The following is a 26,057-nucleotide window of genomic DNA, read 5'->3' on the forward strand; positions in this document are numbered from 1 at the left end:
TCGATTTTGAAATCTGTGTTAGGGAAAGCGTTTTTCGTAGGCAATCGGTGATAATTTTAATGATCATAGCAACAGTTGTACATTCCTGCAATTTTTAATAGTGACCTTTTGGAAATTGATAATGTCTTAATTTTAACAGATTCGTAGAAAGATTTACTATCGATTGGCGTATTAACAATTAAAATCCATCATCTCTGGATCAAAATCAGAACATTTTCATGCCGCGACCACCTTGGGTTTTTGAAATTGCACCCCCAATGTTGCCTTAAAAATACATGGTATGTTAGATTTAAACTTATGGGAACTGACATCCGATTGATGACATTGACAAATGTCCAGAAAACATTTTTTACCTAATTAATGTGGTCCTGAAAAGGAGCGTTTTGTCGTGATGGTTGAGTAATGCTGAGCTATTAGGGTGTTCAACACAGATGAGGCTGGTGAGCTGTATGTTGTTTGGAACGAGGGTGACGCGCTTGGCATAGATGGCCCACAGTGACTCACGAAAAGCTACTGAATCCGATCGGTAGCGGTGCGGCTTCTTCCTCCTTCTTCGGTGAATGGACGCTCATGTGGGCTGCAGCTCGCTGCTTGCAGGCAGCCTTTCGTTGTGTACTGTTCAACGCCGAGCGCCTAAAGCACTGCTGTTGCTGATGATGACCGACCGGACACCACCACACATGGTGATTGAATAAGCCCCGGCGAGACCGGATGGAATTAGATTTTGAAATCTGCGCTTTTTGATCACCATGGCAACAGTTGGACATTCGTGTTATTTTAAAGAGTGACCTATTGAAAATTGGTTAAGTGTGCATTTTAGTAGATTCGTAGAAAATGGCCAATCGATTGGCTTGTTTAGAATTAAAATCCATCCGCTATTGAGTGTTAGCGCTAGTTATAAGTGGTCAAAATCTGACCACTTTTCGTAATGCGGTCGATTTTGATTTTTTGATATTGCACCCCCAATATGTTGCTGAGCAAACGCATTTTTTACAGTTTATTCTTGAAATGAAACACACGCTTCACAAAATGCTGCTGATTTCGAGTTGCCGATAATAGAACAGCAGATTCACAAGCGGATCAAATGGAAAGGGTGCCGAAGAGAACGAGGCTGCCGACAATAGTCACAATCACCTGAGAAGTTAGGAGCGTTGAAGTGTTTTAAAGCTGTTTTAGACAATTCTATCGAACGGAATGGATAAAGCAGCGGGCAGCAGCAAAATGTACACAACCAAACACGGCAAATGTGTGCGTTATATAACATAGATAAAAGTCCATAGAAGCGTGAGAATACGTAGGTTCCCATATTTAAGGTTATATTTTTTCATGATTGATTTTTTTTTTAACAAAGCAGTTTCTTCAAAACGTGATTTCAAATGATGCAGTAATATTTCTAAAAGGAATAATGCAAAATCGAAGAATTTAGGTAGACTTGTTATTTTGCTTAGAGAAACTTTATGAAAAATATAAAGAGTATTTTAAAATGTATACCGACGGTTAAAAAAAAAATGATGGAATGGTTGGATTTGGTGTGTATACGGAGTCTTTCGAAATACGCGGCAGAATCAACGATGAATGTTCAGTTTGCACAGCAATTCGTAAGGCCCCAGAACACAAGAAGACAGTTACATTCTCCGATTGTGCAAGCAGTCTTAAGGCGCTTGAAACAGGATCTTCAAAAAATCTAAGGATACAAGCCTGTAAAAATGCACAGTTTGGTGTGGGCTCAAGGACATATAGGAATTCCAGGAAATTAAGCAGCGGACTTATTAGCAAACGAAGGAAGATCCTCGGTGCATGGTGTATGAGAAACTTCCTACATTCGATGATAATCGATTTATAAAAAGAAAAAGTTGGGAAGCTTGGCAATGGGACTGGAGCTCGTCTAATCCAGGTACTCAGTTGAACAAAACACAAAATAAAAGAAAATGTAAATTGTTTCCCGGGTTTAAAAAAGTAGAAGGGTCTGTGCCTAGGGGCACGAACGGAAGCTTGACGTAGAACCGCTAGTGGACGGAATAAATGTGAAGAGCATTTAGTTCTTTTAATTGATCAATTATCTATTATCTCAACTCTTTCCGTATTTGAATTGTAAGCGTACCAAATTTGTAGTAATTTTTTTCAAAGAGAAAGTTGAATAAAAGAATCAATCAAAATCACTTGCACCCCTGCTTCCAAGTTTGGTTACAAGATTACAACTAACGGCGCCGGTGGTGTAGTGGTAAGCGTGATTACCTATCACCCCAGCAGGCCTGGGTTCAATCCCAGTCGGCGCCGCCGGGATGTTCTGAGGCATAACATCTCTGATCACGCCTTCCTTCGGATGGGAAGTAAAGCCGTTGGTCCCCGGTTCATGAGTTGATGGGTCGATAGGTAGGGTCCAGGTGTGGGAGCTCAGAGCTGCCTTTCTGGAACGTCGGTAGCATTGGTGCTCAGCACGGAAAACAAGATCGACGGAAAAAAACAAACCAAAGGAAAAAAAAAAGATTACAACTCTGGAGAGTATTTTGTGTAGTCGTTGGGGGCTTGTGGTTCTGAAAATGGACAAACAAGCACAGATAAATTCTATTCCAACTCTTTACTGATGTAAGCTTGATGGCCCTGAAAAGGTCCGTTTTATTAAAGAGAACATCCACGGCCACTTACGCTTGGCGTGTTTAGTGTTGGTGACAGTATCACGGACCTAATTTGCCAGGAACACCTTCAGCACACCTCGTAGATTAGACCGGAGATACGTTTGACACCACCACGGCGAGCCAGACGACCGATGGCGGTTATCTTGAAGAACTTTGCGATGACGCTTGGCACCTCCTTTACCAGACCTTTTCCTCCTTTGCCACGACCAGTCAATTGTTGCTTGTTAGGTGTGAAGGAGTGGACTAGCCACCACCTTCCTACTGCTGCTATTGCTGTTCACCACGCCGTCCAAAGTGAAAATGAGCTAATGCCTAGACTTAGACTTAAAATGATCTTTATTTCTTGTGTTTGTGTGGTTTACATTTTATGAATTTTTCAAGTGACACAGATGCGTCTTTTCAACTTTAGTTCATTTGAGATTTTAATTATTATTTACAGTTACTAGTCCTATCAGGCCTATTTTAAAGTATGACCACCTTGGTGGGATTGGTTTGATTTGAATTGGAAAAAAAGGAGACTACTTATAACTACTATTTACAACTAAAACTAACCTACAACTACTATATACACCTAACCTACTATATACAAATTGCTTATCAAAGCATGTTCTGATAAATTACATTTTTCTGCAAATTTAGTCTTAATTTCGTTAATTCTTGAATCTATTTTGGCAATTCCTGCCTCTTCGTGTAAATTTGTTATTCTAGTGTCGAAAGGACGATCAAGAACCATCCTCAGCACTCTATTCTGTGCGACCTGAATTTTGTTCCTGTGAGTCTGTGCACATGATTCCCACACCGGAGCTGCGTAGAGGATCGCAGGTGCTATGATTTGTTTGTAGACGGCCAGTTTGTTCACCCTTGAGAGGCGAGATCTGCGGCAAATCAGCGGATACAGACACCTAACCAAGGCAGAACACTTGACTACTGTTTTCTCTACATGCGAACGGAAGAGGAGCTTTTCATCGAACAACATCCCGAGATAGGTTACTTCGGCGGACCACTCAACCCTTGTGCCATCCATGATTACAGTACAAGATGGAGCCGGTTTCAGTTTGGGCGATTGCCGATGGAGGAACATGATCGCTTGTGTTTTGGTGGCATTGATTTTGATTTTCCACGTGGTGGCATAATCAGCAAAGGCGTTAAGGCATCGTTGAAGTTTGTTCGTTATTTCGCGAGGCATCCTTCCTTTGACGGCTATTGCGGTATCATCTGCGAACAGGAAAAACACGCAACCGTCACCGAGGGGAGGAATGTCGGAAGTGTAAATGCTGTAAAGCAAGGGGCCCAGCAGACTACTTTGCGGGACTCCTGCTGGGATCGAAAACGTGTCTGAGAGACAACCATTCAACGATACCTTAAACGACCTTTGCTGGAGGTAGTTACGGGTGATTTTAATAAGATGTAAAGGAAAGTTGAAGTTACAAAGCTTGTACACAAGTCCATCATGCCAAACATTGTCAAACGCCTTTTCAACGTCTAACAAGGCCATGGCTGTGGACTTGGATACAGCTTTGTTACTTCGGATGTTATTCATCACCCGTACTAGCTGATGATTGGTGGAGTGCCCCTTTCTGAATCCAAACTGTTCCGGAAGGAGAATGTTGCTTTCCTCGACAAACTTGAGCAAACGATTGAGAATGAGTTTCTCGAACAATTTGCTCAGTGCTGAAAGGAGGCTGATTGGTCTGTAGCTTGAAGACAATGTTGGATCCTTACCGGGTTTGCGGATCGGTATGATTTTTGCTACTTTCCAGATGCTTGGAAAGTAGTGCAGTTCCAAACATCTGTTGAAGATAGCGGTTAGAAGAGACTGCACTTTCATGCTGAGTCTCTTCAAGATCAAGTTGAATATACCGTCAAACCCGGGAGCCTTCATGTTCTTGGTGCATTTCACCGCTGAGCAAATTTGTTGTACTGTAATCATATCCGCCGGAGGCACGACACAAGGGGAGGTATCTAGGTTTTGAACGCATTGCGCAACCTGATCATCGAGCGGACTTTGGATAGTCGAGCCAAGCAAATGCGATGAAGCGACATGCTCGCCGATCGCATTTGCTTTCTCCTGTGGGGTAATTAAAAGCCGATCGTCATCATTTTCAACTTTGAGAGGTGGAACGGGTTTGGGATGATTTTTCAGGACCTTGGCTACCTTCCAGAATGGTCTGGAGCGGTCATCCAGATTCTGGACAACACGCCCGAAACTTTCATTTCGGAGTGAGTCCATTCTGGAAGCAATCTGCCTATTCAGATCGGCCATTTCACGTTTTTTGCCCAGATCTCCAGTCCTCTGAAACTGGCGTCTACGAACATTTCTCAACCGAATCAGTAATTGGGTGTGGGAATCAATAGCAACAAACTTACCCCTCACAGGAACTTGTCGAACGTATGCCTCGTCAGCCATGGATATCGCCTGTTGGAGCCCTTCCAACGTCCGGTCGATGTCATCTACGGTGTTGAGTAGTGGATTTTCATCGATATTGCTGTCCACCATTCGTCCGTACTGCACCCAGTTGACATGGTGTAAGTCTTTACGCAGGCAGCTTCTAGCAGGAACCACATTGACACCGACTTCAGTCACCACCGGTTGGTGGTCGGAGCTGAGATCGTTGTGCGCCTCCGGCTTGGATAGTCCGATATTTGACAGGAAAAAGTCCAGCGTGGAGGGATTTCCCGCCGGAGAGATGAAAGTTGGTTCGTCCGGAAATTGCACAGTGTACAGACCATGTTGTGCGTGGTCGAACAATAGACATCCGTTCCGGTTCCTCTGGTAGTTCCTCCAAGCTTCATGGCGGGCGTTCAGGTCGCCCCCAACGATGAATCGGGAGCTAGTACGGGTGATAGCGGTCAGGTCCTTTTTGAATTGGATTCCTAGTCCATTGCTTGCGGTACACTGGCGTGGGCAGTAAACAGCGATAAACCGGACGTTTCCAGTTGGTGATTCCACCTCCACACTAACGACCTCGATGATAGAAGTGCGGATGTGGGGCAGAGTGCAAAACTTGATTCCCTTTCTGACGATGACCGCTACACCACCCCCCCTGGAGCTGGTGCGATCAAGCCGGATAATGTTGTGGTCAGGCAACCAGAAGCTGTCACCGGACTTTAGGTGGGTCTCGGTTAGAAGAACCACGTCGATGCTATGCTTGCGGAGGAAGTCGGCAAGCTCAATCTGTTTTGCTCTTACAGAGCAAGCGTTCCAAGTAGCGATGGTTAGCGGTTTAGACACCATACTGGATGATGAACTTACCGAGCACTTGGATCTGTTCGGGCTTATTGCGGCACTTACGTAGAGCACCGGTCATGTTGACAAAAATTTCCATCAGTTCATCCGCTGAAAACAGATCGGGGTTGTTGTTTTGCGCTGGTGGTTGTCTCCAGAATCCAGGGGGGGATGGAGAGCTTTGGCCAGTAGAATCACCAGAAGTTGCTTGAGCGGAATGCACCCGCGAATTCGCTTGCCTTTGCTGAGGAGCACGAAGAGGCGGGAAATACTCCGTCCGAAATGCCGGGACTTTGTCCTTCTTGCGTCCTGGTTGGTTGTTAACTGCCGCCTGTTTTCGGATGCGTTTGAAGTCCTCGCGTTTGGAGCACTGTCTGTCGGAACCTTGGTGAGCACCACCACAGTTGGCGCATTTTAACGCCACGGCTTCATCCGCAGGGCAGTCGGAAGTGGCGTGGTCTTGAGCGCAATTGCCGCAGCGTGGCTTAATGTTACAGTTGCGGGTGCCGTGTCCAAAGTTTAGACACCGTTGGCACTGAGTCACATCGCGATGGCCGCCACGGTATGGCTCCCAGCGGACGATGATGCAATTGATGGAGTGGATGGCTTTCAGCGCGTTGAGCGTCACCGTTCCCTTCTGGAAATGTACCAGGAAAAGGCAATCCGGATACGCCTTCATATTCTCGTCTCTTCTTGTCATCCGATAGACGGCACTTGGGGCCAGCTTGTACCGGTCCCTGATTTCAGCTTCGATAAACTTCGGGTCGAAGTTTGGTAGGCCCCTGATGACGACCTTGAATGGTTTCTCACCGGAAATGTCGTGGGTGAAGAATTCCACCTTGGAAGTCCTCAGGTGGGCGACGACCAAGTCATACTCCGCTTTGGTACGGAGCACCACCTTGGTGCCGACTCTGCCCAACTTGTATTCGGCTTTAACGCCCAGCGTCGCTAGATCCGCGATGAGCTCATTAAGATGAGCATTTTTAACTACCAATGGAGGTAGCTTCACTTTTGCCGTTGTCGATGGTGTCGCCGAAATCACCGATGTCGCTGGCGTTCGTTGCTGTGACGTCATCACGTCCACTCGCACCATCGGACTGGCCTTGGTTTTTCTTCCTCTTCTTGGATCGCTTCACCGTGGCGGAGGTGGTATTCCCAACATCGGTGGGAAGAGTAGCGTACCTATTTGAAATAGGTACACTCGTGCTACACTCACCACTGTTCTTTTCCGCTTTCTCACGGAGCCTGCTCCGGGAGCGCTGTCTTCCCATCACACGATGCGACCGACACTACTGACGACGCGAATAAACGTTTGGAATAACTATCGAACAACTCGACAGAGCGAGCAAATACCGGACTGTACTGCTTGACGAACAAGCAGAGAATCATGAGCTAATGCCATACAGCAGCGCTCTTTTATATCTTTTCAGGTTAAAGCAGAATGATGTGCAACCAAGTGGTATAAAAGCTACACAGACTCCTCCCATTATGAGTAGTTTGCTATCAAGTAGCGACACTGGCTCTTTTCCTTTTGCGTACACGGCGAATGAGAACGACCCAAATTGAAGTTTAGTTCACTCATAATCGCCAAAAGTGCAGGAACTCAGCGATGAGTAAATTTGTCTCATGGTTTCCTGTGGAAAACCTACAAAATCTGCCGGATAATGAGGAAATTGACGAAAATTTTATTCAGTCTTGGAGTAGTACCAATAGACTGAGTGAATCCAATCTTTACTTTTCTCAAATTCGGGATTTTTTCCCTGGAAAATCCTGGGAAAACATTAGGCAAATCTACTCATCGCTGAGTTTCTTATTTCTGAGATAACTAAACTTAAGTTTGGGTCGTTCTCATTCGCCGTGATATCACCTTGAAAGATATCGGCGCCGGTGGTTAGCGTGATTACCTCTCACCCCAGCAGGCCTGGGTCCAATCTCAGTCGGCGCCACCGGCATGTTCTAAGGCATAACATCTCTGATCACGCCTTCCTTCGGGAAGTAAAGCCGTTGGTCCCCGGTTGAGTTGATGGGTCGATTGGTAGGGTCCAGGTGTGGGAGCTGCCTCCCTGGCGTCGGTAGCATTGGAGCTCAGTACGGAAAACAAATCTCGCATCAGTTTTCAATAGGTCCTATCTACATTGATCGATTCTCTTCATCGACACTCTCTTTCGTAAATAACTCGGTTTCACAAATGTTTCCTGCCGTCTTCGTCGAATTAGATGCTAGATTGTTGCTTCTTCCATCGAAAATATCCGGCCGTGGCGATTCAAAGTTGATCAAGGTTGATCAAAATAATGTGTACCCCTGCTTCCAGTTTGATTACATGAGCATTTTGTGTGATCGTTGGTTCTGAATATGGACAAACAGGCAGATGATTTCTATTCCTACTCTTACTGTAATAAGCTTGGTGGCCCTGAAAAGAGCCGTTTTGTTACCAAAGTTTGTGATGATTTAACCTCCGAAACCAAACAGAGTGCGTCTCTGTCACTTCAAAACGTAGATGACATCCATGGCCACTTACGCTTGGCGTGTTTAGTGTAGGTTACAGCATCACGGATCTCATTTTTTAGGAACACCTTCAGAACACCTCGTAAATCAGACCGGAGATACGTCAGACACCGCCACGGCGAGCCAGACGCCAGATGGTAGTTATCTCGAAGAATTTGCGTTTGGTTCTGAATATGGCGATGAGTGTGCAAAATATTACGCAATTCTATCCTCCTTATTCGCACGCGCCCGAGGATCGGAGGCGAATGTCACTTCGACTTGTTTCATCTACTTACTACTCTCTGACGACTGTGCTGGGGAAGCAGCATATGCATGTAGGTAATTGGTGGATTTGTTAGTTAATTCACGCTTTTGGACAATGATGGACATTTACCAGTTTTCAATAGTTTCTTGTTGAAAATCAACATTCAGAAGCATTGTTATCGATGCATAGCCATATTTCTGATCGATTGGTGATAAAATTATTGAAATTGGACCAGGGGCAGCTGAGTTATTAACGTTCAAAATCTTTCTTAATTTGTTACATGTTTCATTTTCGGTTTTCACAAAGTGTACCCCCATATAGAAATCAAAGACGTAGTCCTACGTCAAAATCCCGCGATTTGGGATTTTATTTTTCGAAACCCTGGAAATCCCGGGATCGCGGGAAAAATTCAAGATGCTTAATACTTACTAAATTCCCAAAAAATATGCCTTTGGACATGCTTCAGTCTTAGTAGCCAGTGCTCTGAAAATAAGATTTTAAAAAGCAGAATTGAGTTCCATCGTTCCAGCCAATCCATCCATTATATGATCGTTAGGACCAGTGCTGCAAAATTTCGACAATTCACGGTGATACTCAAAATTCTGCTTTGGTCACTTGTTTGAGCTAACAGTCATCGTCAAGGCAAACCATGTCAATTGTCAGTAGCATTTTTATCAGTGACGAACATGTGCTGATTTGTTTATTAGCTAAATTTGAAATGAAATTAAATGGCAAGAGCAAAACAATTACATGGAGCCATTAAAGTGAATAAGCATCTACGTCCTGAATGGCTTGGATAACAATAATGTGACTCAGAATGCAAGAAATTACACTTTCTGTTACCAGGTGAATCTTTGTCATTGACGAAAAAATGAATGAGGTTTTGACAAAGATTTTTTTGAGGATCAAGTCTATCATTGACTATGTGAAAAACAATTTTGTCAATATCGCGCAAAAGTCTGTCAATGACAATGACAAATCTCAGCACTGGTTAGGACATCAATATCGTTTACCAATACGAACCCTGCTGCAAACCTCAACCCTTTTATTCAACATCCCAGTGATTTTAATTTTAGACTAAAATGAAAGAGTTTGTTAAAGTATGCTTGAAGCATTAAGCCTGCAAGAGATTTTTGTAAAATATGTCCAATAAGTTGATGTTTAGGTGGGTGGCCACATTGCCCCTATGGCTCCTAAATCTAAAATAATAAAAAAAAATCTAAATCTCAACCGAATATGCGTTGCAGCTCCTAGTACATACCTAGTAGATACAACCGCGAGGCAAAAAAGCGAAACGAGACTCAGATACCGAACGAAATATGAGCTGAAGATAATTGTCAGGATCGAGGGAAAATATGCACTCCTTTGTGGCTACTGCTGCTAGACGGATGCTACTTACAACCTTTGGATTATCGGCCTTTTGGAGCAGGGTTTAAATTGTTGTTGAAAGCGTGTATGCTGGTATATGTTTATCTTGTTTAACGCTGAGATCTTGGGAGGATGTATTATTTTGCTGGTGTTTATACCCTTTCTCTCTCTTCGTTCATCCTTTTCTATGGTCGGCATTTGAAGAATAAGGTTAGGTGTGGTGCCCACGGTCCAACTGTCACCATCTGACAGGTTGGTGATTTGTAGCTTCGCTGCGTCGGTTTGCAGACGGAAGTAATGAAGGAGAGATTTTTGGGTATCCCGGATAAAAAGTTGAAATGTCCGTTAACAGTATTACGCTGTTTCGATAAAAACTTATGTACGCGGTGCAACACTAATCAAATAATCTAACTATAGGCTATATACACCCGAGCCCAAACTTAATATCTGTTTACATACAATTGAAATACATTCATCTATAAAATGTGCCAATTAGTCATTCTCAATTTTTTTTCAGAATTTATGTCCTCTTGAAACCAATTTGTTGATATGAATGTATATTTTTAATCGGGATGTTATTGCTATACATGTTGAGGTAAAATAACCTGTTTTTATATTAGCAGAAAAAACTTGTGTACAAGATTGTTTTTATTCAGGATTTGACAATGTTATTGTTTCCCTTAAACGACCTTGAAGGACGTTTATCGGTCTCAGTCCTGGAGAGCTGCCCGTTGTTTGGCCTTGTGACGTCGAAATTGAACGTCGGTTCCGTGCAGCCAGTCCAAGATGCCGATCGCTCCGTAGCATTGATTGAACCTGGAATGATGGGATTAAGGGAAATGTGGTAAGGTTATGGATTGTGTCACTTCTATAAGAAAATAAAGGATAAAAAATACTTCTGATGATGAAAATCGTGTACATCGGGGCTTCCTAGTAAATACGGCAGATGATACCCAGAATGGTCATGCAACGTTCCTAGTAGTGCAATCGTTGCCCAAACCCACGTTGTAATCAAATGTGCCTTGGTAAGCAGGATGCCTAGATAGAGTGGTGCCATATTGCTTACAATATGCTCAACGGGATGTGCGTAGACTGCGGCCAGCGATACCGGAGCGGTCCATTCGTGATGTTTCTTGTGGATTATTTTGTACAAATGCTTGGAGTGCAACATTCGGTGACTGTAGTAGAAAGCGACCTCAGTTAGTAACATCGATATCGGAATGGTATACAGGATTTCTCCCACTGAAGGTAGCTGCCTAAGGTCCGACAAACGATCCATTTTAACCGAAATAATATGGAACACGGCTAAGGTCGGTATTCCTACCACAACCATGTTGATGAAAGCTGTTTTGATCAACTGTAATAAATTTCCTTCTAATCAAATCTTAAAAAAAAACATAACTTCAACAAAAAGCAGCTACCGTTCTGAGTTGTGGCCATGTTAACGGTTCATTAGTTCCCGGTTGTATCTTGTACTTTCTTAGTCCCTTCGGTAGACCGGTGAAATCCATCCACATAAACAGACCGGACACGATCGTTACCACCAGAACCGTATAGACCGTAGTTCCGAAAATCCATAGCGCTGAATGATTCGGATTATAGATATCCAAAAATCGTTCCCACTGCCTTTGACACACTTCACAGCTCATGTTGTCGAGTTCAATAGCTGGTTGATACTAATAAGGGGCGTGCTTCGTCTAACGGTCAACATACTGTGTGTAAGTAATAGTTATCTTGAACTTGTGCGAATCACCCCAAGAATAAAGGTGAAGTGGTACCCAACCCCTGATAAGGGAATCCAACGAAAGTAAAGCAATGGAATTGAAAACAAACACAAAGTCGATGCCTGATAGTACTTACGGTTCACATAAATAATCAGGCTAAGCGGGGTTTTAAAATTTACCAAAAATGCGTACCTTTCTTAAATGGCGTTAATGCGTGGTTGGTTTGTGGCGATAGTGGCGCCTGAAGTACAGTGGATTCTTTATTTTCGCTATTGATGTGTCTGCACCAAAATATCGTGTAATTTTGATTGAATCACGTATAAATTCGCATTTTGTCAAAATTATGGTCAGGTCACCATTATGGATGCAAATGTAATAAAATATCAAGTATCGAGGTATCAAGTATAGGGAATTCTTGAAAGTCAAGTTATAAAAGTTCTTGAGATAACTCCAAAAGACTTGAATCAGTTAGTTTAGGGAACCTTATCAATTAAGTCTAGACTACATTAGTCAACATAGAAGACTTTGAGGTTTTGAGTCAACTTTCAAGACTTTGAGGATAAATTGTAGAGCTTATTTATAGCCAGCTCTTTTGAGTTAATATTGTAGGCCGTACGTCATCTGTGGATTTCAAATCCGCATACGACACAATCGATCGAGATCAGCTATGGCAGATTATGCACGAGTACGGATTTCCGGATAAACTGACGCGATTGGTCAAGACGACGATGGATCGAGTGATGTGCGTTGTACGAGTATCGGGGACACTCTCGAGTCCCTTTGAATCTCGAATGGGGTTACGGCAAGGTGATGGACTTTCGTGTCTGCTATTCAAAATCGCGTTAGGAGGTGTGATCAGAAAAGCTGGGATAGACACGAGTGGCACGATCTTCAGGAAGTCCATCCAGCTTCTTGGATTCGCCAATGACATTGACATCATGGCACGGAACTTTGAGACGATGGTGGAAACGTACATCGGACTGAAGGCTGAAGCTAGGCGGATTGGACTTGCCATCAACGCATCGAAGACAAAATACATGAAAGGAAGAGGTTCTAGGGAAGACAATATTAGCCTCCCACCCCGAGTTCAGATTGACGGTGACGAAATCGAGGTGGTCGATGAGTTCGTGTATTTTGGCTCACTGGTGACCGTCGAAAATGATACCAGCAGAGAAATTCAAAGACGCATTATGGCAGGGAATCGTGCCCATGGAGGACGCTCCGGTCGAATAAAATTCGCCGCCGCACGAAGTTGACTGTCTAGACCCTGATTAGACCGGTGTGGTCCTCTACGGCCACGAGACCTGGACTATGCTCGTGGAAGAGTAACGCGCCCTTGGTGTTTTCGAACGGAAGGTGTTGCGTACCATCTACGGTGGAGTGCAGATGGATGGCGGATGAATTGCACCAGCTGCTGGGAGAACCATCCATCGTCCACATTGCAAAAATTGGGCGACTACGGTGGATCGACCAAGTAGAAGGCGACCTGTGGACCCTTCGCAGACTACGAGGCTGGCGAAGTGTGGCCATGGATCGAGTAGAGTGCTTCGGACACGGAGGACAACAAGGCCTTAGCCTGATTGGTTAGGTAAGTACGTCATCTGTGGAAGCCTTTTGTAAGAAATATAATCCCTACAGATGATATAGATTAAATCAGAGATCTTTCGCGCTTTCTCCGGATACCCTATGACGCAAGTAACAATTTAACAGCCTTTTTTATTTCTCTCTGATTTATTGTGGTTTTATAATTGCAATAATCAATCTTTTTAGTTTAAATACAGTATTTAATAGTGCAAAACATTCTTGGTTAGTAGTTCGGCTTTATGCTGTTTTAAAAACCCAGCTATTCCAAGTTATGTAGACCGAGGGGGAAGACGGCTTTCATTTGAGTACCTCTTTCACTCAGAGTTGCTCCGAGCTACTCTGGTTTGCTCTGGGATCTGATCTAATTTGTGACGAAAACAGAATTAGTAGGGCATATAGTTTTGGAATCTGACCATCCAAATGTCAGTTCGATAACGAAACGAAAGCAATGAATGAAGAAAATAATTGGATGCAATAAGGAAATGATCTCGTTTTCTACCAGTTCATGGAAGTTTTGGCTATTTTCTTAAATCACTCTGATGATGGATTTCTGCAGGGCACTTTTATCTTTGCAATGGTAATGAAATTGACCAGGATCTTGCTAACGTAGTACTGGGCATCCAGATGCTTAGAGCAAGCGAATGGATATTCCCTTCCGGCTACCAGCTCCGGTGGGGACATGTGCTGGAGGATGAATCCTGTGAGGGTCTCGATTGCTAGAACAGGAAAATACAAGCGTACAAACTATTCCACCAAACCCCCACAGACGCCCCCTAGCCCCATTTATTTTGTATCAAAACAGCAACGTTATTCCCCCTCGATGTAGACACACTTCCAGAGTAACTGCTTGAAATGGATGAAAATCGTCCTTGTCAAGGATGCCATGCAATTCGTTAACCCAACACTGGAGTAGAACCTGAATCGCACAACAAATCTATCGAATGATAAACAAATTTTGACGTTTAACATTTTCAGGCAACTTTGCCACCATTAATGCCGCCATAAAATTAAACGGAATTGGCAAATCAAAGTGCCAACTTACCAGATTTAAATAAAATGCTCCATTTGCAAAATAAAAGCATTTTAAGATTGAACTCGTATACCTCACCGTGTAAAATTTTGAAACCATCATCACTTTCATAGTTCTTCTATTCTCCACGAGTGCCAACTTTGATTTGCCAATAGGATCAAGCGTAATGGCTTCAGATAAAAACAATTCAGTCTGAATTAAAACGCATTAAACGTTATTATTAAAACCGCATTAAAACGTTTTGCATTTGTTTGCGATTTCATGAAAGTAGAACAGCTCTTTCACAAATGCCTTATGGATAATTAATGTGTGTGCTATCGCCATATTGTTATTATTCCATTTGTTTTCTTAAAATATCAGCCGGAAAATTGTTGATCGGTATTTAGTCCGAGGATAGTATCGTTTGAAGCTTACCACACAGATTAAAATTCTGAATTGTAATTGTGATGTAAACATTCATTCACGTAAACTTGTATTTCATTTCACGCAACTGAGCAACTTGCAAACAATGTTGTTTGCAAGGATGGACTTTTGTATACAATATTTGATACATTGCATGAAATGTGTCAGAACTTTACATCATATAAAATGTAAACGTATATGATATGTGACGCTCCATTTATGTGCATTATATTGAACACAAATTTACACTACTTTTTCGAACTGTGCACCGTTAGAGAAGGTCATCACTTAGAAAAGTTGATGTAAATTTAGGTGCTCTGAGACTGAATACGAGCGTCAATTTTGATATAAAATTGAGTCATAATAGACGTGAAATTCAGCTCAATCAAACGTACTTTCGAACTTTTCAGTCTCGTAGCACTTAATTTTACATGACATGTTTGTTTACGTCTCATCCTTTATGTAAGATTTGATTTTTCTAAGTGTGTAGGCAATGGGTTATTCGGGGTGGTGTAAGATCATTAGGTCGACAGGCTGAAGTAAGTTAGACCGAATGGATCATTATGCAGAAGATTTTCTCCCTTTAAAAAATAAGTAGTTCCTTGCAAGGATTCTGTTCTTTTGATTTTTGACACTTACGGTTTTTAATTTTTATGCATCATTTCTAGGAGTTTTTCCTGCTTTTCAACATGAGCAGTTCGCAGTTAGAAATAACTATTTTTTTACACGAGACGTAATCCATATTGGACGTAAATCATAGTTCGTAAACAAACATTTCATGTAAAATTAAGTGTTCTCAAACCGAAACATAAGCAACTCGTCGAAGAGATCGTTTGATTGAATTTTTGATTTTCTCGTTTCTTTCAACTGATTCGTAAGTCAAAAGGGCCGCTTACATATGTCGGTCTCAGGGAACCGGATTTACACGACTTTTTCATAGTGTGTTCTTTCGAGTGCCATTGGGGCGGGAACGCCTGTAGTGCAGGAGCGCTTGTGGAACGGAAGCTACAGGGAGGTGGGGGAGCCCCAAAAGGAACGGATTCGCCGGTTGGGTGACAGCAACAGTGGGATGAGAGCGGCAGTTGTGGCTCCCTCTTAAGGCCCACGCACATTCGATCCGGATCGGACACGTTGCGGCAAAGTGACAGCTAAATCTATTGTCTAACTGTCAAATTTACGTTAGCGCAACGCAAACGGATCTAATGTGGGTGGCCCTTTAGTGCCATTAATACTTATTACCCATTCGACCAAACGTTGTTAGTCATAACGTATTTCGGCCAAATGACCGAGCACCATTCCGGGTAGTGTCATAGAGTCAACAAAATGTAGTTCCTGAATTCAAGTGTTAAATGGAAAATCATTCACATTCTTTGCACCTATTAACCCACATGTTTTATATATAATGATTAAATATGGTTTCTTCAATATAGAGATTCTTATCTTCTTTCACATGAGTTGTTCTATCTGGAGAAGGCCAAGCTATTTATAAAATCCTCCCTTATGTAAATCCTTGGTTAATATATTATCGAGAAAGAATGCTACCATTCAGAGTCTAGAAAACCCCGGTCTTTCATTTCGAATCCGCTTCGAGTTTGCTCAGTTTGCTTTGACAGTTCAAACTTTCAACATAAATTTGGGACTGGTCCCATTTTTACAACACATTTGGTCACTTTGTATACTTTTATGTGAAACGTCCATTATGCGAAATGTCCATTCAGTCAAACGTCTTTATGTGAAATGAGCCGTCCGCTAATGTAAGGTAGACATAAACCTCTTATGTACTCACAAAGCCACATTACGGACGTAATCGGGATTTCCCAAATTGTTGAGCGACAAATTAAATCACTATACTAACCTAAACACTTAGAAATACCTAATCTTACACGTGACGGAATACATCTTTGACATAAAGGATGAGACGTAAACAAACATGTCATGTAAAAGTAAGTGCTCCGAGACCGAAAAGTTCGAAAGTACGTTTGATTGAGCTGAATTTCGCGTCTATTATGACTCAATGTTATGTTAGGATTGACGCTCGTATATGTCAGTCTCAGAGCACCTAAATTAACATCAATTTTTCTAAGTGTGTAGGTGAAAATTACGAAGCCAGTAAAATATGAACCTAACGACTTTCTCTGGTCCTTTTCAATCTTTCTCTGGTCCCTTCGGATCTCCGGTGGGTAATTAGACCTCACCAAAGTTTCTCCATGCTCCATAGAGACCATTGGTGTAGCTAATGTGGATGTCTAGAGAGTAGGCCCCCTTCTGATTTATCTAGGCTCCCCTGGCAGGTCCGAGGTAAGTTTTTAACAGCGATTAACACTCCGAATACGGTGGGTAAAATACTTTACGCCGATTACGAAGCCTCAGAAAAACGTGTAACAGCAAGTTTGCAATGACATAACTTAGCCATTTCTTGATGAATTTCAAGAATTATGGTAAGGGAAAAGTTGGTTTCGGCAATACCTTAACCTATTATCGTCAGGGGGATAAACAACGTCCTTGAGAGCTCAATTTTGACATGTGGATACATTGTGTTTCAGAGCAACTATTGGTCAAATTTGAGTGCTCTAGAACTTTGTTTACCCCCCTGACGATAATAGGTTAAGGTATTGCCGAAGACAACTTTTCCCCTACCTCTTGAATTCCTAGGCTCTGTAGATTATTTTAATTGTATAAAGATTGAAAATAGGGTCGTCTAATTTTTTAAAAGCGAAAAGAGTCGTTACACTTTTTTAAGGTGTGTTTATGGGTTTTGCAAGTGGCTTAAGATCCATAATTTAGATTAATGGGCGCAAATGTTCATAATTAGTCAGAATACAGTCATGGTTCCTATATATGGAACCTGGAGAGAACGGAACGGTCCTCGAAAGATCCGGAACCTCCGTAAAAGTGGTATATGCATAAACCTGATCCTAGAACTCCGCGTTTTTTTTCAAAAACATTAGGAACTATGATATAAGAAAGAATTTGGGTTCATGACATAACATGGACTCGGATGGCCATCGGACCGTCTTCCGGAAGATCCAGAACACCCGTAAAAGTGTTCAATATATGAGACTGATCCTAGAGCTCCACGGTTTTTTTTTCGAAAACACTGTCATATATAAATTAATAACGGGTTATGACATAAACATGTACCTAGAAGGCCGGACCGTCCTCCGGAAGATCTGAAACATCCTTAAAAATGGCCAATCCATAAAACTGATCCATGAGTTTCACGGTTTTGTCGAAAACACGTGGAACTGTGATATAAGAAATAATTTGGGGTCGTAACATAAACATGAACCCGAATGACCATGAAACCGTCTTACGGAAGATCCGTAAAAGTGGTGCATCGATGATACTGATTCTAGAACTTTGCGGTTTTCTCGAAAACACTTCGAACTGTGAAGTTTTCGAAAAAATATATGTATGAAACACTTTTACGGATGTTCAGGATCTTCCGAATGACGGTCCAATGGCCATCCAGGTTCATGTTTATGTCACGACCCCAAATTCATTCTTATAACACAGTTCCTAATATTTTTTTGAAATAAACTGCGGAGCTCTAGGACCAGTTTCATGGATTTACCACTTTTAAAGATGTTCCAGATCTTCCAGAGGACGGTTCCATGTCCATACAGGCCTATGTTTACGTCACGACCTAATTTTTTTCTTATATCACAGTTCAAAACGATTAAAAAAACTGCTGAGCTCTAGAATCATTTTCATGTATGAACCAATTTGACCGATGCTCCAAATCTTCCGAAGGACGGTTCCATAGCCATCCGGGTCCATGTTTATGTCACGACCCCATTTTTTTCTTATATTACAGTTCCACGTGTTTTCGAAAAACTGCGGAGCTCTAAGATGTTTCGGAGGATGGTCCTATGGCCATCCAGGTCCAGGTTTATATCATGATCCCAAATTCTTTCTTATATCACAGTTCCTTGTTTTTGAAAAAAACGTGGAGCTCTAGGACCATTTTCATGGATGGACCACTTTTAAGAATCTTGTGGATCTTCCGGAGGACGGTCTCATTGCCATCCGGGACCATGTTTATTTCACGACACTAAATTATTTGTTATATCACACTTACTTGTGTTTTCTAAAGAACCGCGGAGCTCTAGAATCAGTTTCATGGATGAATCACTTTTACGGATTTTTCGGATCTTTCGGAGGATGACCCCATGGTCATCCGGGTCCATTTTTATGTCACGACCCAAAATTCTTTCTTATATCACAGTTCCACGTGTTTTCGAAAAAACCGCGGTGCTCTAGGATCAGTTTCATGAATGGACCACTATTACGGATGTTTTAGATTTTGCTTAGGTCGGCCCCATAGCCATCTGGGACCATGTTTATGTCACGACCCCAAATTCTTTCTTATATCACAGTTCCAAGTGTTTTCGAAAAAACCGTGGAGCTCTAGGATCAGTTTCATGGATTGACCACTTTTACAGATGTTTCGGATCTTCCTGAGCACGCTCCCATGGCCATCCAGGTCCGTGTATATGTCATGAAGCCAAATTCTTTCTTATATCACAGTTCCTAATGTTTTCAAAAAACAACCAATTTTACGGATGTTCCGAATCTTCCGGAGGACCGTTCCGTTGTCTCCAGGATCCGTATGTAGGAACCATGACTGTATTCTGGCTCATTATGAACATTTGTGCCCACTTCAGCAAACCAGTTCAATTGTCCGGTACAAATATGTTGGATTACCGGCCACGTGGCAACGAAGAAGCAGATCGACTTACCGGCAAAGCGCGTAACAGTCCGCCACTCAACGTCACCATCCCGAGAAAGGATGCCATCACGGCAATGAACCATGCCATTCGTCTGCTATGGGGAAGAACACTGGGCGCAATTAACGCAATTCAAGTTGAAGGAGGTTAAATGCGGAACCAAAAAGTGAACCGACCAGCAAAGTTCCGCCGACCAGACCACCACGTGATTTTGCACTGCAGAAAGTTTGAAACAGCCAGAGTGAAATCCGATATTGATTCAACCAGCCTACATGCGCCGTTATGCAACGACGATGACATGGAAAAGCAGTTGCTAAAGTTTCTACAGAAAGTCAATATATAGGAAATTGTGACAAGAGAGAAGAGTGAGAAAATTATATAGAAGAAAACAGGAAGCGAGAAGATGATGAAGAGGAAACAGACGAGACGAAACGGATGAAACGTGGTGAAGAAGGCGGATGAATATGAAGAGGATAACGGAATGGAAACTAAAAAAGAAGATACTAAAACAAAATGCAGACACTAAGAAGATGATGGAGAGGAAACAGAAGAAAATTAATGGAAAATGGAAATGTGCGAAAATCAATGAAGAAAGCAAAAAAAAGCAAAGATATGGATGAAGAAGGCGAAGCAGAAGAAGTATCGGAGAAAGAAAGAATAAGGAGCAAATAGAAGGTGTAAAGAAGAGAGAAGAAATTGAAGAAAAGCAAACAAAAGATACGGCGGAGCAAACCGAAACATCGCGACGAAACCACATTCTAAAAGCTCTACATGAAGAATGCTGTAAGTATTTTTGACAATTCAATTTTTTTAATAGTTGCTTGAACTGTTGTTTTGATTTTCAACCACTTTTTAAAAAGAGGTTCGAGATCAATCTCAGTTTTGATTATATCAATATAGCATATCCAAGTTGCACAATATCGTAGGTGGTACGAGCTCCAAACTGTTGCTAAGGAGAAGACTCACTTCTATCCGTTAGTTAGATAGTAAACCCTTATACATGTCACGGGAAATGTGTAATGTTAATAGTAGGAATGGTAAGCCATAGTATACGCCCAGTCAGCGTTGCTGGCAATCGTAATGAATATACGCGAGAAAGTATACCTCGTCTAATTTAACATATGAACAAGTCCTACTTACTTCTGGTGATGAAAATCGTGGAAGTCCGGCGTGCCCCATAGGTACGGCAAATGATACCCGGAGTGATCGTGCAGGGTTCCCATCAACACTATCGTTACCCAAATCCATGCCGTTAGCAGATGCGTCTTGACCAGCATGACTGGCGCGTAGAACGGTGCCATATTGCTTACGATGTGCTCTAGCGGGTGCGCGTAGACGGCGGCCAATGATACCGGAGCGGTCCATTCGTGGTGTTTCTTGTGGACGGTTTTGTACAGCAACTTTGAATGTAACAATCGGTGGCTGTAGTAGAATACAATCTCGGATGACACCATACCGATTGGAATCGTGTACAGTATCTCCAGCAAGGAGGGTAGTGTTCTGAAATCTGCAGTGCGTCCTAACGCAACGGTTGTTGCGTGAAACACAGTCAAGGTTGGAGTTCCCACCAGGATCATGTTGACGAATGCGGTCTTGAGCAACTGTAATCGAATCAAAGCTGCTGTGTACCGGTTGTAAAAACTAACACTATTTTCCACATCATCCTACCTTCCTCAGCTGAGCCCAGGTGAGTGGCTCATTGGTTCCCGGTTGTAGCTTATATTTTCGCAATCTTTTCGGAGCGCCGGTTATGTCCATGAGCATGAACGATCCAGATATAATTGCCGCCACTACGGTCGTGTAGATTATTGTTCCGATGGTCCACCACACGTGTGGATTAGGATCGTAGGCATCCAGGAAGCGTTCCCACTGCCTTTGACACAATTCACAACTCATGCTGGATACTTCGAGAGTACTCGCGATACTAATCGAATTTTCAGCTGAAATCAGCTTCCTCGTAGTCGAATAGATGTACCTAGAACTAAAAAAATAAATAAAACTATGATTGACCGACAGAGTGATGTAGCACAAATAGACGCTTTTTTAGTTTCTTATATGACCGTATGACTCGTATATGTACAGGTACACACACCGTACAGTTGAATTTTGGGAGGGTTTTTGTTCAGTCGTATATTATTCTTGCTCAGCGGTAGTTGGTACATCACCGACTGACCGTGATGCTGTTGCGCTACCGAGTGGTCTGACGTAGATTTGGGATAATTACGCTATACCTACACCTATGTGGGGTTTGCGTATTGTTTACCTATTTCTCGTTTGATGACAGCGAGAAATTCAAGTGGTATCTTGATGATCCTCCGGGGTTTTGTTATTGATGTTATTGTAACTGAGAATGAATGGAGACGTTCTGCAGGAACTTGAAAGAGAATTTGGTCGAGTGATTGCTAGTACGTGCTGGTCAATGTTTGAACTGTCCTTAGTGGGTCAATGATAGGGTTAAAAGCATGTGCCTTTTTCCTTTAAAACCAATACCATTCGTTCAAAAATAAAATATATTTCGTCTATGTGTTAATTTTCGTTGTCAATACGATGTTATCTATCAATCTATTTATTCACAAACAAAAATTGCAAATATTTGCTGTATGCATAGTTTTAGAAATCTCACTCTGCCAACTGGTTTTGATGTGATAAAACAGGGTGGCCATCAAGCTGGGAAAACCGCGAATCGTAAACAATCATGTAAGACCGAGACATAAACGGGAATTTGATGGCGACCTTAAAATGATATGTTTTATAACGTCTATTGATCGAATTCCGTAAATCATTTGTCTGTACCTCGGGGTCTTTCTTGATTAGGTATGTCCTCTTGGATTCTGTCATAGGGTAGAGAACTACTTCGACCTAATCGCCCATTTTGGGCCTATCGAGCAGAAAACTTCAAATAACTCCATGATTTCAGAGTTAACAAGTCAATTATGCGTTTGGTACGATACTTTAGTTAATAAGCTACCGAACGAAGTCAATGAGAACGCGTGGTATGAAAGTTTGCACCCATTATTCCCAAAAACAAAAGAAGCGCTCCGACCGAATCCATTTTTATCTTCATCCGATAGGCCGAAGTGAATTCATTGGCGTTTCAATTGCATTTCAATGCGTTAGGCCGAGTTTAAAATCCGTAGGCCGAGTTTGGCGTCAAGAAGCAGTGTTAGACTTTTGACAATATCTCAACGATTGGTTTCTCGTTTTCAAATCTTATGGTACGTACGGAAAGGTAAATAAATTTGGAAGCCATCAGTGATAATAACATTCTGTTTGGTGCTAAACTGATCTAGATTAAGAAAGACTAAGTGCGGGTTGTGCTTAATAGGCCGGAAATGGGGTATTTAACCCTACTAGATAAGATTTGTTCTTAAGTATTCGAAAAAATATCTCTTGCGTACATTTTCTTGAAAAACTCACGTTGTCTGTACCCTGGCCGTATCTCAGTGATGTTTAAATTGAATGTTTTATAATGTAATTTAAAGCACTTTATGTTAAACTATTAAAAAAATATGAATATTTTTTTCCTGAACATCTTTGCCGAAGAAATTGATATCCCACATGGTATAATCCAGGTCTATGGAGTCGGATCTAAATCGACCGATTTCGACTACGATTCCTCTGATTTCAAAATAACCAACACCGACTCCGACTCCACGACTCTGACTCTGACTCTAACTCCAATTGGAACAGAATACAATAGAAATGTACTTCATCAAATTTTGGTTGATTAAGTATTTAAGAAAAGATTGAAAATTTAAGAAAAAATATTCATAACATAAACATACATGGCTAGCAAATTGATTGATTGATTTTTTGAAAGTTTTATCGAGCTTTTAAAGAACTCTTCAGGCCTAAACCATGGTCTCCAAAAACGTTATAAAACCAGAATTGTTGCTTGGGCCTTGTTCACTGATTAAAATATTTACTGTATGGAAATGTATTTAATAATCAAATTGAATATCTTCTTCTTTTGGATTTATTACGTTCCTACTGCGACTTTACGCCGGCCGTCATGTTACCGGTTTTTTGAGCACTTCTTTAGTTGTTAACGGAGAAATTTTTAAGCCTGTACCGTGTTTGCATTAGTATAACGCAAGTACAATCATACTCTATGCCCAGGGAAATCGAGAAATTTTTCAACCCTAAACATTCCTAGATTAGACCGGGAATTGAACCCAGCCGCCTCCAGCATGGTTTTGCTTTATAGCTGCGCCTTTACCGACTGACCTAAGGGAGGCCGAATTGAATATCAATACAGTAAATCTTGCTACGTATTTTGCGAAATCTTAAGAATAAATTTGGGTAAAATATTTATTAAATTGTAATGCTTTGAAAATTGAAATTTATTTTCATATTGTAAAATTTTTTGAACCAATCCATTTAACTAGCTTTTGTCAACTAAAGTTTAACTAGCTTTTGTCAGCTTTTTTTAATGTTTATCTTCCACATTTGTTTGAGTTTCCGAAGATTGAAGTTAGATTCATTATTATTTCAGTAAACTAAAAAAAAATTCAACTGTATTGTTTTTCTTGGTGATTACAGACTACGAAAATCCTTTGGTTTTTGCTGAAGGACTGATAATTATTATTAAGATTTTAAAATTCTTTAAATCCAATTTGTAACTTTGAACTTCCATGAAACTCCAATGGCTCTAAAACTTTCTCAAGAATCTGACATATTGAAATATTTTCAAAGTTCTTATAATTAGCTTGTTTTTCAACAGTCTGGCACTTCAAAGATTGATAATGTTGGCTAGAATTCTAAAGAAATTTTTAGCTCGAGAGATAATTTCAATGGGTTCTTAATAAATATTAGGGAGTTTTAAGAAGAGCCCTTGCAACATTCTAAGAAGAATTTTAACTAAGTCTTAAGGACATTTTCAGGAGCTTTCTGAGGAAAATTTCAAGAAAATGATAAGCAAACTTCAATAGCAGATCGGAGGTGAATTTCAAAAGGTTTCTGAAAAATGCTTATAGGCAAATCTAAAGAAATTACCAAAGGAGCTGTAATAAATATAACAAGAGTATTTTATACATAGAATAAACTGAAGTGCGAGGTTTCATGAATTTTCAAGTAGATTGTGAAAGTTTGAAGGGAATTCCAATTAGAATCCAAATTGTTTCTAGTGTGTCAGAAATTTTACTTGTGAATATCGGGTGGAAAACAAAATAAAATTGTCGATTTTTGCAACTTCTCTGAACTTTATTTCAAGATGGTCTAAAAATAATCATGAGTGCCAATATTTTATGGTAGATCTCTACCAATACTAAGTTTTCAAACATAATTTTGCAAGTTGTTAAAGATAAATAGATGAGATGAGATGAGGAATTGGGAATGTCTTCGATAAAATAAGAAACCTTTAAGTATTGAACGTTCACCAAATTGTAGAATATTAAAATCAATTTCATGGTAAAAAAAACGCGCTACATTTTTATAATTATACGTTTATTGAACATTTTAATAAATTAGGGATACTAAAGATGTTTGATCATTTTGCTTTGCTTAATTATCGGAGTTTTTGGGACAATAATGTAATATTTTCTAAATGCTAATCGTTTAGAGTTGACTATATGGACATTATTGAAAGGACTATTATTCCAAGGTTATGATCCTTTTATAACTTATCTTATCTTTCTTTATTAAAGAGTCTTTCAGCCGACGGATCTTCCTTTAATACGTCGTTTAAAAAAAATATGTTCGAAATGTTCTACATTTACCGAAGCCTCAACCGAAGTAGGAAAAAAGTTAAAATTATATTAGACTCAGAATTTTAAAAACTGTCATTGTCTTGTGAAAATAGCAAAACATGTGTTCGTAACCTTAAAAAAATCTATTCTTTGGATCTTAATTTCTTGCTAGCTTTAGATTAGTTAAACAATTCGTAAACCCAATTTATCGCTTTTCAACCCTGGTTAATTATTAATTCTGGTTTTCTTCCTAATGTTATTGAGCATGATTTCCGTCATCTTTATCAATAATTTGAATGAGATAACTTGAAACTTGTTACTAAGAAAATGCTTGGGAACATTTAAAAAAAATGCTGTTAGGGGTTTTTAGGGAAATTTAAAAGATAGGGGAGTGGAAAATCAGAGGATTGTAAGGCTTAAAACTAACTTGATTTTAATACGACTAGAAAAAACTTGAAACTTGAAGACAATCGCTATAGTTTTGAAAGGTTCTGGCACTCTGTATACATTATTTATAAACATGTTGTATTTTTATACAAATTCATAAAATACCGGTGACATATGCCGAAGTATGACTGAAAATTCAGTTCCGGTTAAACGACGATCGACCTAGTAATCCATACGATATAATAGCGTTCGGTATAATGGTGTTCAGCTAATCGGCGTCTAACCTAATTCTCCATAAAAAAGGGGGTAGTTCATCTTGACTTCAACTGTTAAAGAGATTAATTTTTCATTTACAAATAAAAATGGGCAGACATTTAAACAAGCATTTCTGTTACTCCTAATGAAGAATGCCACAATTTTAAACGAAAAATTGGCGCAACATTTGACCATTGTACCGGAAATGTTTACTACATTTTTAATTTTTAACGAAAATGAACAAAATATTGAATATGATTGTCACAATTTCTAAATAAA

The 26,057-nt window shown here is 40.8% G+C and overlaps 3 protein-coding genes across 3 annotated transcripts in view; all 3 read right to left on the reverse strand.

The window, feature by feature from the left end:
- The window catches only part of mtSSB (mitochondrial single stranded DNA-binding protein), a 363,002-nt gene that overhangs the window by 81,650 nt on the left and 255,295 nt on the right, over positions 1-26,057 (reverse strand). The window lies entirely within an intron of this gene.
- On the reverse strand, positions 10,588-11,668 carry LOC135712100 (fatty acid hydroxylase domain-containing protein 2-like). Its single transcript, XM_065235077.1, has 3 exons — positions 11,401-11,668; positions 10,876-11,336; positions 10,588-10,795 (listed from the first exon to the last, which is right to left on the reverse strand). The coding sequence occupies exons 1-3, from the start codon at positions 11,626-11,628 to the stop codon at positions 10,690-10,692; spliced, it is 795 nt and encodes a 264-aa protein (XP_065091149.1). The 5' UTR covers positions 11,629-11,668; the 3' UTR covers positions 10,588-10,689.
- On the reverse strand, positions 20,586-21,381 carry LOC135712101 (fatty acid hydroxylase domain-containing protein 2-like). Its single transcript, XM_065235078.1, has 2 exons — positions 21,118-21,381; positions 20,586-21,050 (listed from the first exon to the last, which is right to left on the reverse strand). The coding sequence occupies exons 1-2, from the start codon at positions 21,343-21,345 to the stop codon at positions 20,586-20,588; spliced, it is 693 nt and encodes a 230-aa protein (XP_065091150.1). The 5' UTR covers positions 21,346-21,381.

Source organism: Ochlerotatus camptorhynchus, unplaced genomic scaffold (assembly GCF_037179485.1).
Source record: "Ochlerotatus camptorhynchus isolate MF236.1 unplaced genomic scaffold, CSIRO-AGI_Acam_v1.1 ptg000457l, whole genome shotgun sequence".
Lineage (NCBI taxonomy): Eukaryota > Metazoa > Arthropoda > Insecta > Diptera > Culicidae > Ochlerotatus > Ochlerotatus camptorhynchus.

What these genes read in the sequence shown, in the direction of transcription:
- LOC135712100 (XM_065235077.1), bottom strand. Translation starts at nt 11,628, where the DNA reads ATGAGCTGTGAAGTGTGTCAAAGGCAGTGGGAACGATTTTTGGATATC. An exon ending in CATGGCCACAACTCAGAACG is followed by an intron (nt 11,337 to 11,400) that starts GTAGCTGCTTTT and finishes AATTTATTACAG; the next exon opens with TTGATCAAAACAGCTTTCAT. An exon ending in CACGATTTTCATCATCAGAA is followed by an intron (nt 10,796 to 10,875) that starts GTATTTTTTATC and finishes CCATCATTCCAG; the next exon opens with GTTCAATCAATGCTACGGAG.
- LOC135712101 (XM_065235078.1), bottom strand. Translation starts at nt 21,345, where the DNA reads ATGAGTTGTGAATTGTGTCAAAGGCAGTGGGAACGCTTCCTGGATGCC. An exon ending in CCTGGGCTCAGCTGAGGAAG is followed by an intron (nt 21,051 to 21,117) that starts GTAGGATGATGT and finishes ATTCGATTACAG; the next exon opens with TTGCTCAAGACCGCATTCGT.